The sequence below is a fragment of the Ictidomys tridecemlineatus genome, chromosome 7, assembly GCF_052094955.1.
Source record: "Ictidomys tridecemlineatus isolate mIctTri1 chromosome 7, mIctTri1.hap1, whole genome shotgun sequence".
NCBI classification, from domain to species: domain Eukaryota; kingdom Metazoa; phylum Chordata; class Mammalia; order Rodentia; family Sciuridae; genus Ictidomys; species Ictidomys tridecemlineatus.
In genome coordinates this window covers 97,255,753-97,273,404 of record NC_135483.1, presented here as the reverse complement: position 1 = coordinate 97,273,404, position 17,652 = coordinate 97,255,753, and the positions used below count along the sequence as shown (strand labels likewise).

Sequence of the window (17,652 nt, the reverse complement as noted above, 5' to 3'; positions counted from 1 at the left end):
TAAAAAATGGCTGCCCACTAACTCTAGTCTTCCCAGGCCTGCCATCTCCTCACTGCAGAAGGACCTTGGTAGGTTCTCCTGCCCTAACACACACACACTAGTGGATGTCAAGCTGTCCACCAGTCCACTTGACACTGGACTGCCTGCTGAGCAGACCCAGAGAAGTGGTCCTGTCCTAAAGGCAATCTATTCTCCAGCTAATACTACCAGGCGTTGTGCAGAAATGCCTTCTGCCTTCAGAAGCAACCAGCAACGGGTGGGGAAAAAATGTCAGGGCACCCAGAAAACAGCAGACGTGAATAGCAAGACAGGGCACTGAAACCTAGACTGTCATTGGACCCTCAGCCCATGATAGCAGACCAGAACCTACATAATAAACCTAAACTAAAGATTTAAGTAGGAGGCAAAGTCTCCAAACATACTATACAAAAATGCATAGCATACAGTGAAATTTACCCATCATACCAAGAACAGAAGAAATTACAACTCAAATAAGAAAAGATAATCAACAGCTTTCAGGAATTATTCAAAAATAATTTTAAAGTAGGGCTGGGGATGTGGCTCTAGCGGTAACGCGCTTGCCTGGCATGCGTGGGGTGCTGGGTTCAATCCTCAGCACCACATAAAAATAAAATCAAGATGTTGTGTCCACCAAAAACTAAGAAGTAAATGTTAAAAAATTCTCTCTCTCTCTCCCTCTAAAAAAAATAAAATAACTTTAAAGTAGCCATCACTTAATGCTTTAATGAGCAATCATGAATATTCTCAAAACAAAGAAGTACAAGATATATAGAAAAGAAACAAACTGAAAAAAATAAAATTAAAATTTTTTAACTCACTAAATGAGTTGAGTAGCATCATAAATGTGATAGAAGAAAGACTGAATGAATTCAATGAAAGAAAAATAGAAATTACCCAATGTGAAGAAAAAAAACAGAGGAAATCAACTGAAAATTCATAAACAGAGCCTCAGAGGCCTTGAGTCTACAACAAAATGCCCAGCACGCACATCACTAAAGTCCAGAAAGAGTGTAGGGATGAAAAGTATTCAAAGAAATAATGGCTTAAAAATTTCCAAAATTCCCATCTAAATCTACAGATTAAAGAAACTGAGCTGAAGTGGGAAAAAAATACAATATGAAAAAATACAGAGCAATTTGAAAATCTTGAAAGCAGTCAGAGAGAAATGACACATTACCTATAAATCAATACTGATATGAATGACAGCAGATTTTTCATCTGAAACTATGGAGACTAGACATAAGTGGCACAAAATATTTTGTGTTCTAAGAAAGCAATTGCCAACCATGAATTCCGTTGTCAACGAAAATACCCTTCAGGAATGAATGGGAAATAAAGACATTATCATACAGTGAAAAATAAAGAAACTTTATTGCTTACAGATATTACTTTAGAGAAGAATGAAAAAAGTTTTCTAAACAGGAAATGATAACTGAAGAGTGCCTAGTATTTCAAAAAAAAGAAATAAAATAATAGAATAGTAAAAAGGTATCTATGTTAAGCCATCTTTGTCTTCATGAATTTCCAAAATCACATTACAATATTATCTGATATGGTGTTCAATATATGCAGAGGAAATAAGATGATCATATTTTAAAAGTGGAAAAAGTTAAAGCACACAAATGAAAATAAGATTTCTACATTTGAAGAGGTAAAATGTTGATAACAATAGACTGTGACACATACTGCATGCCTATTGCAATACCCAGAGAAACTCTTCAGAAAACTATTCAAAGTAATATACTCAAAAATACTACGAATAGGGACTGGGGATATGGCTCAGTTGGTAGAGTGCTTGCCTCGCATGCACAAGGCCCTGGGGTCAATCACCAGCACCACACACACACACAAAAAAAAAAACTATGAATAAATCAACGTGAAATTAAAAATTGTTCAGATGATCCATTGGAAGCTTAAATAAAGAAAAAAATAAATGAATGGAAATGGAGGAAAAAAACAGAAATTACAGAATAAGATGACATATTTAAAACCTATCATATCAGGAATTATATGTAAATGGCCTAAATATTCCAATCAGAAGACAGAGACCAGCAGACTAGATTATAAAACAAGACACACGTATATGTTTTCTCTAAGAAACTGAACAGCAGGACTTCAAAATCCACAACTGCAATTGAAGACTTTTAATATCCTGCTGTCATTATTTGATAGAATAAGTCGGCAAAGACACAGAAGAACTGCAGACATTAACCCACAGGTCCTAATGAATGCTAAGAGAACACTTCAGGGAGTAACAGCAGAACACATATTCTTTTCAAGCACACCCATTACATTCCCCAAGATAGTTGTGAATCATAAAACAAACATTGACAAGATGAGGGGGAGACCAAGGCCATACAGAGTATACTCTTTTACAATAAAATAATAAAAGGCTACTCTATAACAGATATACAAGAGGAAAATCTCCACATATTTGGAAATTTTCAAAAAGTACTTTTAAATAAAATGTGAGTCCTAGAGAAAGTCTCAAAGAAAATTTTAATGAAAACTACAATAGATCAAAGTTTATGTGGCTAAAGTTGCACTAAAAAGAAAATGAGTACATTAAATAATTTACATTAAAAGTGAAAAAGGTCTCACATCAACAGATTAAGTTTTTACCTTAAAAAACTAGGAAAGAAGAACAAAGTAAACCCTTATTATCCAAGGGAAAATCTTAAAGATAAAACAAATATCAGTTCATTTAAATAGAAAGACAAAAAGAAAAGCAATGAAACAAAAAACAAGTTCTTTGAACAAAATCACTAAAATTGACAAAACTTGTGCAAGATTCACAAAGATAGCAAAGAAAAAAGACACAAATCTTTAATACAAAAAAATGAGATGGAATTTTACTGCAGACTATGTTGCCATTAATAAAAAGTAGGAGCTCGGATTCCACCTCTTGGGTCCCCTCCTTCCTCCGGGAGAAGTCTTTTCTGCTGTCCTTTAATAAACTTCTAATTTCTACTCTGAAAAAAAAAAGTAGGAGCATACTAATACTAACTTTGTGCTTAAGTTAAAGGAAATTTTCCAATTCTTCAAAAGTCAAAAACTACCAAACTATAACCAAGATAAAAATAGATAATCCAAATATCTATAACCACTAAATAAATTTAATTTTTAATTTATAAGCTCCTCAAAAAGAAATATTTAGATCCAGATGGTTTTGCTTGAGTGTCCTAATAACCATTTAAAAAAAGAATTAGGATATATTCTATATATATTGTATAGAAAATGAAAGAGGAAGGAATACTTCCCAAATCATTTTGTGAAGTCAGAATCATTCTGATATGAAAATCAAACAAGGCAGTACACAAAAAAAGTCCTCAGAAAACTAAACACCAATATGACTCATGGACTTTGACATAAAAAATATTAGCAAAATATTAATAAACCATATTAAGCAATGTTTAAAAGGAATTATATGTCATTACCGAGTGGGATCTCTTCAGATATGCAAGGATAGTTCAATATTTGAGAATCAGTCAAAACAATATGCCAGATCAGCAAGTTAAGATGAACAACCATAAAGAAAAAGCAGAAAAGGCACTTGACAAAATATAAGTCATAGCAAAACTCAAATGATTCATACACATAATACATAAAAATAATCTCATATTGAAAACTCTCAGGGGCTGGGGTTGTGGCTTAGTGATAGAGTGCTTGCCTCACACATGTGGGCACTGGGTTTGGTCCTCAGTACCACATAAAAGTGAATTAACAAAGATATTGTAGGTCCATGAATAACTAAAAAAAAAAAAGAAAAGAAAAAACCTCCTAGAGAACTTGACTACAAACTTTCAACAGACTCAACTTAAAAAGAAAAATAGCATGTACAAAATATCTAAAGCTAACATTAGACTTAATTATGAAAGGCAGAGTATAATGTTTTTCCTTCATATTGGGAGCAAGCTAAGCATGTCCATTCTTTCCATCTTACTATATATAGTTCTGGAAAATTCTAGCCAGTGCGAAAAGAAAACAAAAGATATTGGAAACAACAAATAAATAAGTATATTCTTATCTGCAAGAGATATAACTATATAGATAATCCAAAAGAACTACAAAAACCTCCTAAAAGAAATAAATTCACCAAAGTTGTAAGATTATGATCAACATATAAAAGTCAATCCTATTTCTATATACTAATAAGTGAAAACCAAAATCAAAACACAGTAGCATTGATAATTACTCCAAAGAAAATAAAATATTGAGATGTAAATCTAAGAAAACATATATAGGATCTGAATACGGAAAATTACAAAATTCTGGTTAAAAAAATCAAAATCAAAGACTTAAATAAGGCCTCCCCCTCCCCCCGCACCTGCAAGGTAGGCGGACCTGTGACCCACGGGCAGATCAGGCCCAGTGGCCTGCTGAGGGGTGGAGCCACCCCCTCCCCCTGCACCTGTAAGGTAGGTGGACCTGCAACCCACCGGCAGGTCAGGCCCAGCAACCTGTGGAGTGACAGAGCTTCCCCGCGCGCCTGCAGGGTAGGCGGACCTGTGACCCACCAGCAGGACAGGTCCAGCGGCCTGCAGAGGGGCAGGCTCGCCCCTTCCCCCAGTGCCTGCAGGGTAGGCGGGACTGTGACCCACGGGCAGGTCAGGCCCAGCAGCCTGCTGAGGGGCGGAGCCGCCCCCTCCCCCCGCACCTGCAAGGTAGGCGGACCTGTGACCCACGGGCAGGTCAGACCCAGCAACCTGCGGAGTGACAGAGCTGCCCCATGCGCCTGCAGGGTAGGCAGACCTGCGACCGACCGGCAGAGCAGACCTAGTGGCCCGCCAGTGTGGTAGACAGATCACCCCAATTGAAGGAGGATCACAGCCACTACCTGCCCTGCAAAGGAGATTTTTCAACTATACAAGAGAAATATAAATAAATAGAGGGAAAATTTCAAAAACACAACAGTTTCACCAAGCAGAAAGAAACGCGAGCAGTATGAAAAGACAAGGAATGAAAGAACCACAAGCAATGCAGGTCAACTCAACTCTAGAAGAGGTAATAGCTGCAACAGAAGGAATGTCAGATAAAGAATTCAGGATATACATGCTTCAGATGATCTGGAGTCTCAAGGAAGACATGAGACAGCAAAATTAGACAATGAAAGATCACTTTGACAATGAATTACATAAACAAATCCAAGAAGCAAAAGATCAATTACACAGGGAGATAGAGGTAATAAAAAACAAAGAAATAGAAATCCTAGAAATGCAGGAAGCAATAAACCAACTTAAAAACTCAATTGAGAATACTACCAGCAGAGTAGAACACTTAGAAGATAGAACATCAGACAATGAAGACAAAGTATTTCAACTTGAAAAGAACATAGACAGCTCAGCAAGACTGTTAAGAAACCATGAGCAGAACATCCAAGAAATATGGGATAATATAAAGAGACCAAACTTAAGAGTCATTGGGATACAGGAAGGCATAGAGATCCAAACCAAAGGAATAAACAATCTATTCAATGAAATAATACTAGAAAACTTCCCAGACTTGAAGAATGAGACAGAATCCCAAATCCTAGAAGCCTACAGGACGCCGAATGTGCAAAACCATAAGAGATCCACACCTAGACACATTATAATGAAGATGCCCAACATACAGAATAAGGAGAGAATTTTAAAAGCTACAAGAGAAAGGAAGCAGATTACATTTAGAGGTAAACCAATCAGGAAAACAGCTGATCTTTCAACACAGACTCTGAAAGCTAGAAGATCCTGGAATAACATATTTCAAACACTGAAAGAAAATGGGTTCCAACCAAGAATCGTGTATCCGGCGAAATTAAGTTTCAGGATTGAAGATGAAATTAAAACCTTCCACGATAAACAAAAGTTAAAAGAATTTGCAGCTAGAAAACCATCTCTTCAAAAAATCCTTGGCAAAACATTACAGGAAGAGGAAATGGAAAACAACAATGAAAACCAACAGTGGGAGGTATGACAGTAAAGGGGGAAAATAATCAAAGAGGAAAACAAATCAGGTTTAGTAGCATTAATAAACAAATATGGCTGGAATAACAAACCATATCTCAATAATAACCCTAAATGTTAATGACTTAAACTCACCAATTAAGAGACAGAGGCTAGTTGAATGGATCACAAAACAAGACCCAACAATATGCTGCCTACAGGAGATGCATTTGATAGGAAAAGATATACATAGACTGAAGGTGAAAGGTTGGGAAAAATCATATCACTCATATGGACCACGGAAAGAAGCAGGAGTGTCCATACTCATATCAAATAAAATAGATTTCAAGCCAAAGTTAATCAAAAAGGATAAAGAGGGACACTACATACTGCTCAAGGGAACCATACACCAACAAGACATAACAATCATAAATATATATGCCCCAAAGAACTGTGCTGCTATGTTCATCAAGCAAACTCTTCCCAAGTTCAAGAGTCTAATAGACCACCATACAATAATCATGGGAGACTTCAACACACCTCTCTCACCACTGGACAGATCTTCCAAACAAAAGTTGAATAAGGAAACTATAGAACTCAATAACACAATTAACAACCTAGACTTAATTGACATATATAGAATATACCACCCAACATCAAGCAGTTACACTTTTTTCTCAGCAGCACATGGATCCTTCTCAAAAATAGATCATATATTATGTCACAAGGCAACTCTTAGACAATATAAAGGAGTAGAGATAATACCATGCAGCTTATCTGATCATAATGGAATGAAACTGAAAATCAACGATAAAAGAAGGAAGGAAAAATCATGCATCACTTGGAGAATTAACAATAGGTTACTGAATGATCAATGGGTTTTGGAAGACATCAAGGAGGAAATTTAAAAATTCTTAGAGTTAAATGAAAACACAGACACAACATATCGGAATCTATGGGACACATTGAAAGCAGTTCTAAGAGGAAAATTCATTGCTTGGAGTTCATTCCTTAAAAAAAGAAAAAACCAATAAATAAATGATCTCATACTTCATCTCAAAATCCTAGAAAAAGAGAGCAAAACAACAGCAAAAGAAGTAGAAGGCAAGAAATAATTAAAATCAGAGCTGAAATTAATGAAATCGAAACAAAAGAAACAATTGAAAAAATTGACAAAACTAAAAGTTGGTTCTTTGAAAAAATAAATAAAATTGACAGACCCTTAGCCATGCTAGTGAAGAGAAGAAGAGAGAGAACTCAAATTACTAGCATACGGGATGAAAAAGACAATATCACAACAGACACTTCAGAAATACAGAAGATAATCGGAAATTATTTTGAATCCTTATACTCCAATAAAATAGAAGATAGTGAAGGCATCGATAAATTTCTTAAGTCATATAATCTGCCCAGATTGAGTCAGGAGGATATAGACAACATAAACAGACCAATATCAATTGAGGAAATAGAAGAAACCATCAAAAGATTACCATCTAAGAAAAGCCCAGGACCAGATGGGTATACAGCAGAGTTTTACAAAACCTTTAAAGAGGAACTAATACCAATACTTTTCAAGTTATTTCAGGAAATAGAAAAAGAGGGAGAACTTCCAAATTCATTCTACGAGGCCAACATCACCCTGATTCCGAAACCAGACAAAGACACTTCAAAGAAAGAAAACTACAGACCAATATCTCTAATGAACCTAGATGCAAAAATCCTCAATAAAATTCTGGCGAATCGGATACAAAAACATATCAAAAAAATTGTGCACCATGATCAAGTGGGATTCATCCCTGGTATGCAAGGCTGATTCAATATACGGAAATCAATAAATGTTATTCACCACATCAATAGACTTAAAAATAAGAACCATATGATCATCTCGATAGATGCGGAAAAAGCATTCAACAAAGTACAGCATCCCTTTATGTTCAAAACTCTCGAAAAACTAGGGATAACAGGAACATACCTCAACATTGTAAAAGCAATCTATGCTAAGCCTCAGGCTAGCATCATTCTGAATGGCGAAAAATTGAAGGCATTCCCTCTAAAATCTGGAACAAGACAGGGATGCCCTCTCTCACCACTTCTGTTCAACATAGTTCTCGAAACACTGGCCAGAGCAATTAGACAGACGAAAGAAATTAAAGGCATAAAAATAGGAAAAGAAGAACTTAAATTATCACTTTTTGCAGATGACATGATTCTATACCTAGCAGACCCAAAAGGGTCTACAAAGAAACTATTAGAGCTAATAAATGAATTCAGCAAAGTGGCAGGATATAAAATCAACACGCATAAATCAAAGGCATTCCTGTATATCAGCGACAAATCCTCTGAAATGGAAATGAGGACAACCACTCCGTTCACAATATCCTCAAAAATAATAAAATACTTGGGAATCAACCTAACAAAAGAGGTGAAAGACTTATACAATGAAAACTACAGAACCCTAAAGAGAGAAATTGAAGAAGATCTTAGAAGATGGAAAAATATACCCTGTTCATGGATAGGCAGAACTAACATCATCAAAATGGCGATATTACCAAAAGTTCTCTATAGGTTTAATGCAATGCCAATCAAAATCCCAACGGCATTTCTTGTAGAAATAGAGAAAGCAATCATGAAATTCATATGGAAAAATAAAAGACTCAGAATAGCAAAAACAATAATAAGCAGGAAGTCTGAATCAGGTGGTATAGCGATACCAGATTTCAAACTATACTACAGAGCAATAGTAACAAAAACAGCATGGTACTGGTACCAAAACAGGCGGGTGGACCAATGGTACAGAATAGAGGACACAGAAACCAACCCACAAAACTACAACTTTCTTATATTTGATAAAGGGGCTAAAAGCATGCAATGGAGGAAGGATAGCATCTTCAACAAATGGTGCTGGGAAAACTGGAAATCCATATGCAAAAAAATGAAACTGAATCCCTTTCTCTCGCCATGCACAAAAGTTAACTCAAAATGGATCAAGGAGCTTGATATCAAATCAGAGATACGGCATCTTATAGAAGAAAAAGTTGGCTACGACCTACATACTGTGGGGTTGGGCTCCAAATTCCTCAATAAGACACCCATAGCACAAGAGTTAACATCTAGAATCAACAAATGGGACTTACTCAAACTAAAAAGTTTTTTCTCAGCAAAAGAAACAATAAGAGAGGTAAATAGGGAGCCTACATCATGGGAACAAATCTTTACTCCTCACACTTCAGATAGAGCCCGAATATCCAGAGTATACAAAGAACTCAAAAAATTAGACAATAAGATAACAAATAACCCAATCAACAAATGGGCCAAGCACCTGAACAGACACTTCTCAGAGGAGGACATACAATCAATCAACAAGTACATGGAAAAATGCTCACCATCTCTAGCAGTCAGAGAAATGCAAATCAAAACCACCCTAAGATACCATCTCACTCCAGTAAGATTGGCAGCCATTATGAAGTCAAACAACAACAAGTGCTGGCGAGGATGTGGGGAAAAGGGTACACTTGTACATTGTTGGTGGGACTGCAAATTGGTGCAGCCAATTTGGAAAGCAGTATGGAGATTTCTTGGAAAGCTGGGAATGGAACCATCATTTGACCCAGCTATTCCCCTTCTTGGTCTATTCCCTAAAGACCTAAAAAGAGCATGCTACAGGGACACTGCTACATTGATGTTCATAGCAGCACAATTCACAATAGCAAGACTGTGGAACCAACCTAGATGCCCTTCAATAGATGAATGGATAAAAAAAAATGTGGCATTTATACACAATGGAGTATTACTCTGCATTAAAAAATGACAAAATCATAGAATTTGGAGGGAAATGGATGGCATTAGAGCAGATTATGCTAAGTGAAGCTAGCCAAGCCCTAAAAAACAAATGCCAAATGTCTTCTTTGATATAAGGAGAGTAATGAAGAACAGACTAGGGAGAAGAGCACGAGAAGAAGATCAACATTAAACAAGGATGAGAGGTGGGAGGGAAAGGGAGAGAGAAGGGAAATTGCATGGAAATGGAAGGAGACCCTCAGGGTTATACAAAATTACATACAAGAGGAAGTGAGGGGAAAGGGAAAAATAATACAAGGGGGGAGGAATGAATTACAGTAGTGGGGGTAGAGAGAGAAGAGGGGAGGGGAGAGGAGGGGAGGGGGGATAGTAGAGGATAGGAAAGGCAGCAGAATACAACAGACATGAGTATGTCAATATGTAAATCAATGGAAGTGTAACTGATGTGATTCTGCAAGCTGTATACGGGGTAAAAATGGGAGTTCATAACCCACTTGAATCAAAATGTGAAATATGATATATCAAGAACTATGTAATGTTTTGAACAACTAACAATTAAAAAAAAGACTTAAATAAATGAAGAGACATATGGACTAGGTCTTAATGGATTCAAGCCTGAATAGTGTAAAGATGTCAATTCTCCCTACATTTACATATAGATGTTGTAGTGCAATTCCTATTAAAATCCCAGAAGGGTTTTTTTGTTGGTACAGATAAGTTGATATTAAAAATTATATGGAAAGGCCAGGCCCTGGAATAACTAAAACAATCTTGAAAATAAAAAGAATAAAACATGAGGAATAAATCCACCTGACATCAAGTCTTATAAGCACACTAATCAAAACAGTTGATAATGGGACTGAGATAGTCACATAGGTCAATGGAACAAAATAAAGAAACCAGAAATAAACTCACATAAATTTGCCCAATTGATTTTTTAAAATTACAAAATTCTGACTTAAAAAAGAAGCAAATACTTAAATAAATGAAGAAACATAGTATGTTCATGGATAAAAGCGTGAACATAGTAAAGATGCCAATTAGCCCTATGTCAACCTACAGGTGTAACACAATTTCTATCAAAATCCCAGAGAAATGAAAAAGCAATTCAATGTGAGGAAGAACAGCCTTTTCAACCTATGATGCTGAAACAACTGGGCATCCATTGGCAAGAAAACAAACATAAAAATTAAAAACAACAAAAAAAAACCCCTCATATCTTATGTGAAAAACAACTCAAGATGGATCATAGATTTAATTTTAAAATGTAAAAGTATAAAAATTTTAGAATGCAACATAGGAGACAATCAGAACTAGGGCTAGGTGAAAAGTCCTCAGATCGGACCAAGAGCACAAACTACAAAGGGAAGATTGTAAAATTGGATGGGCCTCATCAGAATTATAAATGCTTGCTGTGCACAAGACCCTGTTAAGAAGATAAAAACACAAGTTACAGACTGGAAGAAACTATCTACAGACCACATATCTGGCAAAGGATTTGTATCTAAACTGCATCTAGAACTCTTAGGGCTGTGGATTCATCTCTGTGGCAGAGCCATTGCCTAGCATGTGTGAGACCCTGGGTTGTGATCCCCAACACTGGAAAAAGCCCACAGACCTAAACTGAACAACAAAAACCCAAATGATCCAATTAAAACACAGGCAAAAGACAGGAAAAGACATTTCAATGAAGAGAGTGTACGAATGGCAAATACGCACCTGAAACGAGATTCAACATTAAAACTAGAATGAGAAATCACTGCACATCTATGGGGACTCTATGGTGATGGATAAAATTTAAAAGATAGAATGCCAAATGCTGGGCATGTGAAGACCCTGGGTCAGCTTTACACTGCAGGTAGGAAGGTAAGATGGTCCAGTTGTACTGGAAAACACATTGACTGGTTTTTGTAAAACCAGCAACATACTTTTGGACATTTATCCTAGAGAAATGAAAATTCATGTTCACACAAAAACTTTTCCATAAATGGCTATTGCTGTCTTATCTATAATAGCCCCAAACTTGAAACAACCTAAATGTCCTTTGATGAATGAGCAGTCATACTGTGGAACATTCCTGTCATGGCATGTATCCTCATTAATTTTTTTTAAAAAAAACCTATATTGATATCCAACAAATTGAATGGATCTCAAGGAAATTATGATATGTGTAAAAAAAATTACCAATCTTTGAAAAGTTATATACTGTGCAATTTGTTTATGTACCATTTCTAACATAGCAAAATTATAGAGATGGGAAATTGATTAGTAGTTGCTGGGGTTAATAATTGCTATGTAGGACTGAGAGGTATGTGTGGTCATAAAGCACAGAGATGCATGGAACTTCAGACATACACACAAATGCGTACACAAACAGCGAGGAGAAACTGTGAATCACAGCAATTTCCTGGCTGTGACATACTAAAGCTATATAAGATGTTACTGCTGAAGGAAACTGGGTGAAGGGTCATTAAAACCTTCCTTTAAGTATTTTGCAACATTCTGTGAATTGGTGTAATTATTTCACAATGAAAAGTTTAAAAAAAGAGTATGTGGTAAAATCAGATATTTAAAAGATGAGGAGAAATAGTAACATGGCAAACGAGGTCAGAATTATTACATGAAGTGGCAGCAATCACATTAGCAGAACAGAACCTGTCTGGACTTGAGGACTAGGATGTCTTAGGGGAATGTTTAAAAGTGTCTTTGGATTATCTTTAGAGCAGAAAGAAGGGCCAGCTATATGCCAGCTGGGAGCCAATAAATCATACCAATGATAGCAAACAATAAAGCCTTGATTTTTCTACTGATATTTTGTTAGAGTCTTCTTTGCTGACAAAACAAAATGTTCTTCTTTAGACTGAAATGGGTGGGGAAATAATACTGTGAAAAAAGACGGGAAGCTTAAAGTTGGTGAGAAATCCTGTGTTCCGTGTGCTAGACTCACAAGAGCCCACAGATGTGGGAAAGTCTCTTGTGGTTTAGCTATGAGGTGTCCTCCAAAGGCTCACGTGCAAGAATGCAAGAATGTTCAGAGGTGGAATGATGGGGTCAGGAGAGCTTTCACCTAATCAGAGCATTCATCTGCGGATAGGAATTAATTAGGTGGTGACTGCAGGAGGCTGGAGTTAGGGGGTGATGGAGGCGTCCATCAAGATTTTAAAGGAAGGCCTGAGAGGCCAGGCAGAGTGTAGCAGGGTCAGAGTCTGCAGGAACTCTCTGAAGGGGTGATGTAGAGATGTGAGGAAGAAGCTGAAGCTACTATCGAGACCCCCAAGATGAAGACATACCAGTACTGCAGAATGTCTGCCTAGCAAAGCTGCAGGAATTGAGCCAAGAGAATTGAGAGGTCATGTGGGTTGCTACCTGCAAAGCCATAGGAGTGGAGCTACCCAAGCTCTTTGGAGAGGATGTCAGGATGCCCTGCGCCCCGGATGCTGAACGTGGAGCTACGGGACTTGCTTGTCCAGCTGGATTTTGATCTTGCTTTGGTCTCCTCCTTTCTTTCTGTGCCCCTATTTCTCCCACGTGGAAGGGAAAAGTTTACTCTGTACCTTTATATATTGGACACATGTCACTTGCTTCTGATTTTTACAGGAGCTCACGCTGAGAGTTTGCCTTGATTTTCAAAAGAGACTTTGAACTTGGATTTGGGGCCACTCCTGGAACAGCTGACTCTGGGGACTCTTGAAAACGGACTAAATATTTTTTGCATTGTGAGACACACATGAGCTTTGAGGGACAAGGGTGGAATATTATGGTTGAGATGTGAGGTGTCCCCCCAAAGCTCATGTGTGAGACAATGCATGAGAGTTCAGAGGGGAAAAGACTGTTATGAGAACCTTAACCCAGTTGGAGAATTAATCCCCTGGTAGGGGGAGGTAGGTGTGGTTGGAGGAGGTGGGTCACTGGGGTTTATATTTTTGTCCTGGTGAGGAGAGGTCTCTCTCTCTGCTTTCTGGTGCCATGTCCCCAGCCACTTTCCTCCACCACACTCTTCCGCCATGATGTTCTGCCTCATCTCAGTCCCCAAGGAATGGAGTTGGCTGCCTATGGACTGAGATCTCTGAAACCATGAGCCCCCAAATAAACTTTTATTCCTCTAATTGTTCTTTTCAGGTCTATTGGTCACAGTGGTGAAAAATCTGACTGAAACACAGTCCTCCTCGAGGTACAGACACAGCAGGAGGATCAGGAAGACCCAAGCCAGACAAATGTTCTTAATTTTCAAAAATGTAGAAACAGGTGCATCCCAGAAAGATATATAGTCCACAGACATAAACAGAAATCCTCTCATTCCAACTCAAGTGCTCCGTGGTTGAGGTGGGAGATGGGGCAGAACACTAGACCTAGAAAGGACCTGGGTTTCTGTTAAACCCTAAGTACGACAAGAGCCACAGGGATGTCTGGTCCCCTCGGGTACCAAAGCAATCATTGTGTGATCATTGCACAATGTATATCAAATCATTGCAGTTATACTGTAAACCTATACAATTTTTGTTTTTCAATTCTATCACAAAATGTTGGTTAGGCTGGGCATGGTGGCGCACACCTGTAATCCCAGCAGCTTGTGAGGCTGAGACAGGAGGATCGCAAATTCAAAGCCAGCCTCAGCAAAGGTGAGGTGCTAAGCAACTCAGTGAGACTCTGTCTCTAAATAAAATACATAATAGGGCTGGGGATGTGGCTCAGTGGTCGAGTGCCCCTGAACTCAATCTCCAGTACCCCCCCCAAAAAAAAGTTGGTAAGAACAACAAAAAAAGAGCACCCTGCTTGTGGAGGTGATAAAGGAACAGCTTGGGGCTTGCTACTACTGGGAGCTCAGAGGGAGAAGGTGTGATGTCACACAATGGCCACAGAGAGGGAGACAGACTATTTTGCTTGAAAAATAACCTGCAAAATTCATACTCATTGCCATTTTAGATTAATTTTAGATAAAATGGTTACATTTCAAAAGTTTCTGAAGCTTCTTTCTAAAAGTTGCTGCAGAGTATGTATAAAACACCCCTCCTAGTATCGTTGAGTTGTTAAAAAAAAAAGTTTGATTTTTTTTTCAAGCAGGGGAAGGTAGTCTTTTATATTTCAACACCAGCAAGAATGGACAAAAGTAAATGAGAACATGATATGGCCAACGGTTTCCAGTGGTGTTTTTGGTGAACTCTGGGTGAAGAAACAAACAAACAACTATATGTGGCAGAAAAGAGAAAGAAAAAAGGAAATAAGGGAGGGAGGAAATGGGGAAAGAGAGAGAGAGAAAGGATAAAAAGAAGAAAGAAAAAAGTCGAAAAGATCTTTAGCAGGCTAAACAGAAATAAAGTTGTTGGGAGCATCAGTAATGAAACAAGTCGTCTTAATCAATGTGGCGAACCCTGAGGGGTCACTGTGTTTCAGAGCCCCACAGTCATTATAGCTCATAATGATACTCATCTGGAAAGTTCCCATGAACATTGAATTAGAAGGCAGGAAGTTATCCATATGATAGGAAAATGTTCCATGCATAACAGAGAGGTGTTGGTATTTTGGTCCCATTTTTAGTTCATGGCACCCACAACCCAGGTCAGCTATCTGGGAGTGCCCCTGACTTGCATTTCCCTCACCTCCCTGTACGCCCCCACCACCACCCCATACATGATCTGACTTCTAATATTTCTCCAGGACATTCTCCCTTTTCCTTCCATAAAGCCCCTGCCCCTCATCATCTCTTGCTGCCATCATCCTCGCTGTCCTCACCTCTTTCCAGCCTGTCCCCCAGTCTCCCATCTACCACAGCGAGCAACTCGGATGCAAACCAGTGCTTCTTAGCCCCATGTCAGCCTCCTCCATCATCTCAGGATAAAGTCTACATTCCTTGATCCCCGCCTCAATTCCACTGAGCTTCTCCTCCCAGATTTGGCCCCATAGTATAGAGCCATTTGTATTTCTTATTATATATAGACATGTGGCTCCCACCCGTGCCCCAGACACTCCCCTCTCTGTCACTCACCTCCTTTTCCCTTTTAACTTTAGAAGTGACTCTACTTCTAGGCCCCATAACAGGTAGCTCCTTCCATGATGTCCTGTAAAAATCTTTGTCACAACAGGTGACAAACTGTATGGGAAAGGTCAGCTTATGGATAGCCCTCACGCCACCACCACCAAGCGTGGACTCCTCAAAGCCAATGGTCCTGTTCATTCATGTCTTTTGCCTGGGTGCTGCCCTTGGTGCCCAGCGGGTAGCATGTTTGATTAGCTGATTTTCTAAAACACTTTCTATACCCTAAAAAGCCACATATCCAGGACACTATATTCTGAAAAGTTCTGAACAGCCAACAGTGATTACCATGACGCACACACATGCCTTACTCTGCATTATACCATAAATTCCTTAAGACAGCACCCCAACCCTTCATCTTCCTGCATCCACCAATTCCAGACCAAGCCAAGGGACAGACCAGGGCTGTTGTTTCCACACACCCAAAGTCCAGAAAACCTGAAAGTGGGAATGCCTAATCACCTTGGATGATGATTCCAGGAGAATGTTCTAGAATGGGAAAAATCAGAGACTGACTGTGGGAAGCAAACCCACCCCTGACTTAAAAATGCTAACAGATTCTAGGAGATTTAAAAAACACATCACCTGGGTAACACTGAGGGAGAAAATAGAGACAACAGGGTGGAATGAATTTTTAAAACCTGTGTTCAATATAGGACAAACTAATTCTGAAGCTATGATCAACACCTCAGTTACAACAGAATCTGTCAAAGAATTTTAAAGGAATTGCACCAAAAAACATGTGGTGCTTGGCTTCAGCACAGTAGAAGTTTTTGACCTCCTCAGTTCTGCATATTAATCTAACATACAACCTGTGTGTCAGAATAAGATACTCATTAAAAAGTGGGCATTTAATAAGCACTAGCATTTATTCAAGGCAAAAATATTTAATTAAGATTTAAAGAATGGCAAAGTTTAAGGAAAAAAACCTTAAATGCTAAAGATATAACATCTATTATATGGCATTCCAGAGATTCCATACATTCTGTTACATTCCAGACTTGCAGAGTGAGAGTCAGATGCAAAATCCAATAAGGGTGCAAATCTAGATTTTCTATCGACTGGTCTCCTTATAGCTCAACAACAGAAAGACTGAATTACCAGATAATTCTGTTATTAGGAGGGGGTACTTTACCACAGATTTCAAAGGTCTCTATCCCAGGAAACATGATTTGGTCAGAAGCTGCTTCTTCTTCAGTGTTCCCCAAGAATGCTTCCTCCTTGAAGGATGCCTTATTTTCCATTACTAAGCTTTATAGGTGGACAAAGTCCTGGAGCCAGCAGAAATGCTCCCCTAAGAGGAACCACTCGTTCCCATGTAACCGCTGTAGCTACTGGTAGACCACATAGGACTTCCCTTTGGCTCTGATTTCTGAATTTGCAAAATGTTTTCTGACATGATTGTTACAGGGTATTTCTCAAATACAGGTCATTCACATGTGGAGCTTCTGCTTACTGCAGCTTACTGTTCAGGGCAATCCAGGAACTTTGGGACACTCCCTTGTTCCCAGACCTCTGGATGACCCTTGCAAGGATGGAAGGAGGGTTCTCTTCCTCCCCTCTGCCTGGAGCAGGCTAGCTATCCCAGGACCTCTCCAGACCACACTGAAATCTCCCTTTTCTGACCTACTTCAACGCTTAGAGAGCTCATCCTTTGCTACTCAAAGCCTGGTCCCTGGACCATCGACATCAATATCACTTGGGAATTTGTGAGACATGCATCGTCTTGGCTCCTCCCTTATAGAGACTGAATCCAAATACATTTAAGTAAGATTCCCAAGTGACTCATATGCCCATTAAAGTTTGAAAGGCATTGTTCTGTAGCACACATTTTAGCGCCTGGTTGGAGTTCTTCTTGTGGTTTTCCCAGGTTCTGGGTGT

The 17,652-nt window shown here is 38.6% G+C and overlaps 1 protein-coding gene across 1 annotated transcript in view; it reads right to left on the bottom strand.

Annotated features, from left to right (window-relative positions):
* Positions 1-17,068, bottom strand: part of Marco (macrophage receptor with collagenous structure) — a 43,098-nt gene extending 26,030 nt beyond the window's left edge. Inside the window, exon 1 of the mRNA XM_013357369.4 lies at positions 16,907-17,068. Coding sequence (XP_013212823.2) covers positions 16,907-17,015 — 109 coding nt within the window. The 5' untranslated portion in view covers positions 17,016-17,068. The remainder of the gene's footprint in view (positions 1-16,906) is intronic.
* Between the last annotated feature and the right edge of the window lie 584 nt (positions 17,069-17,652).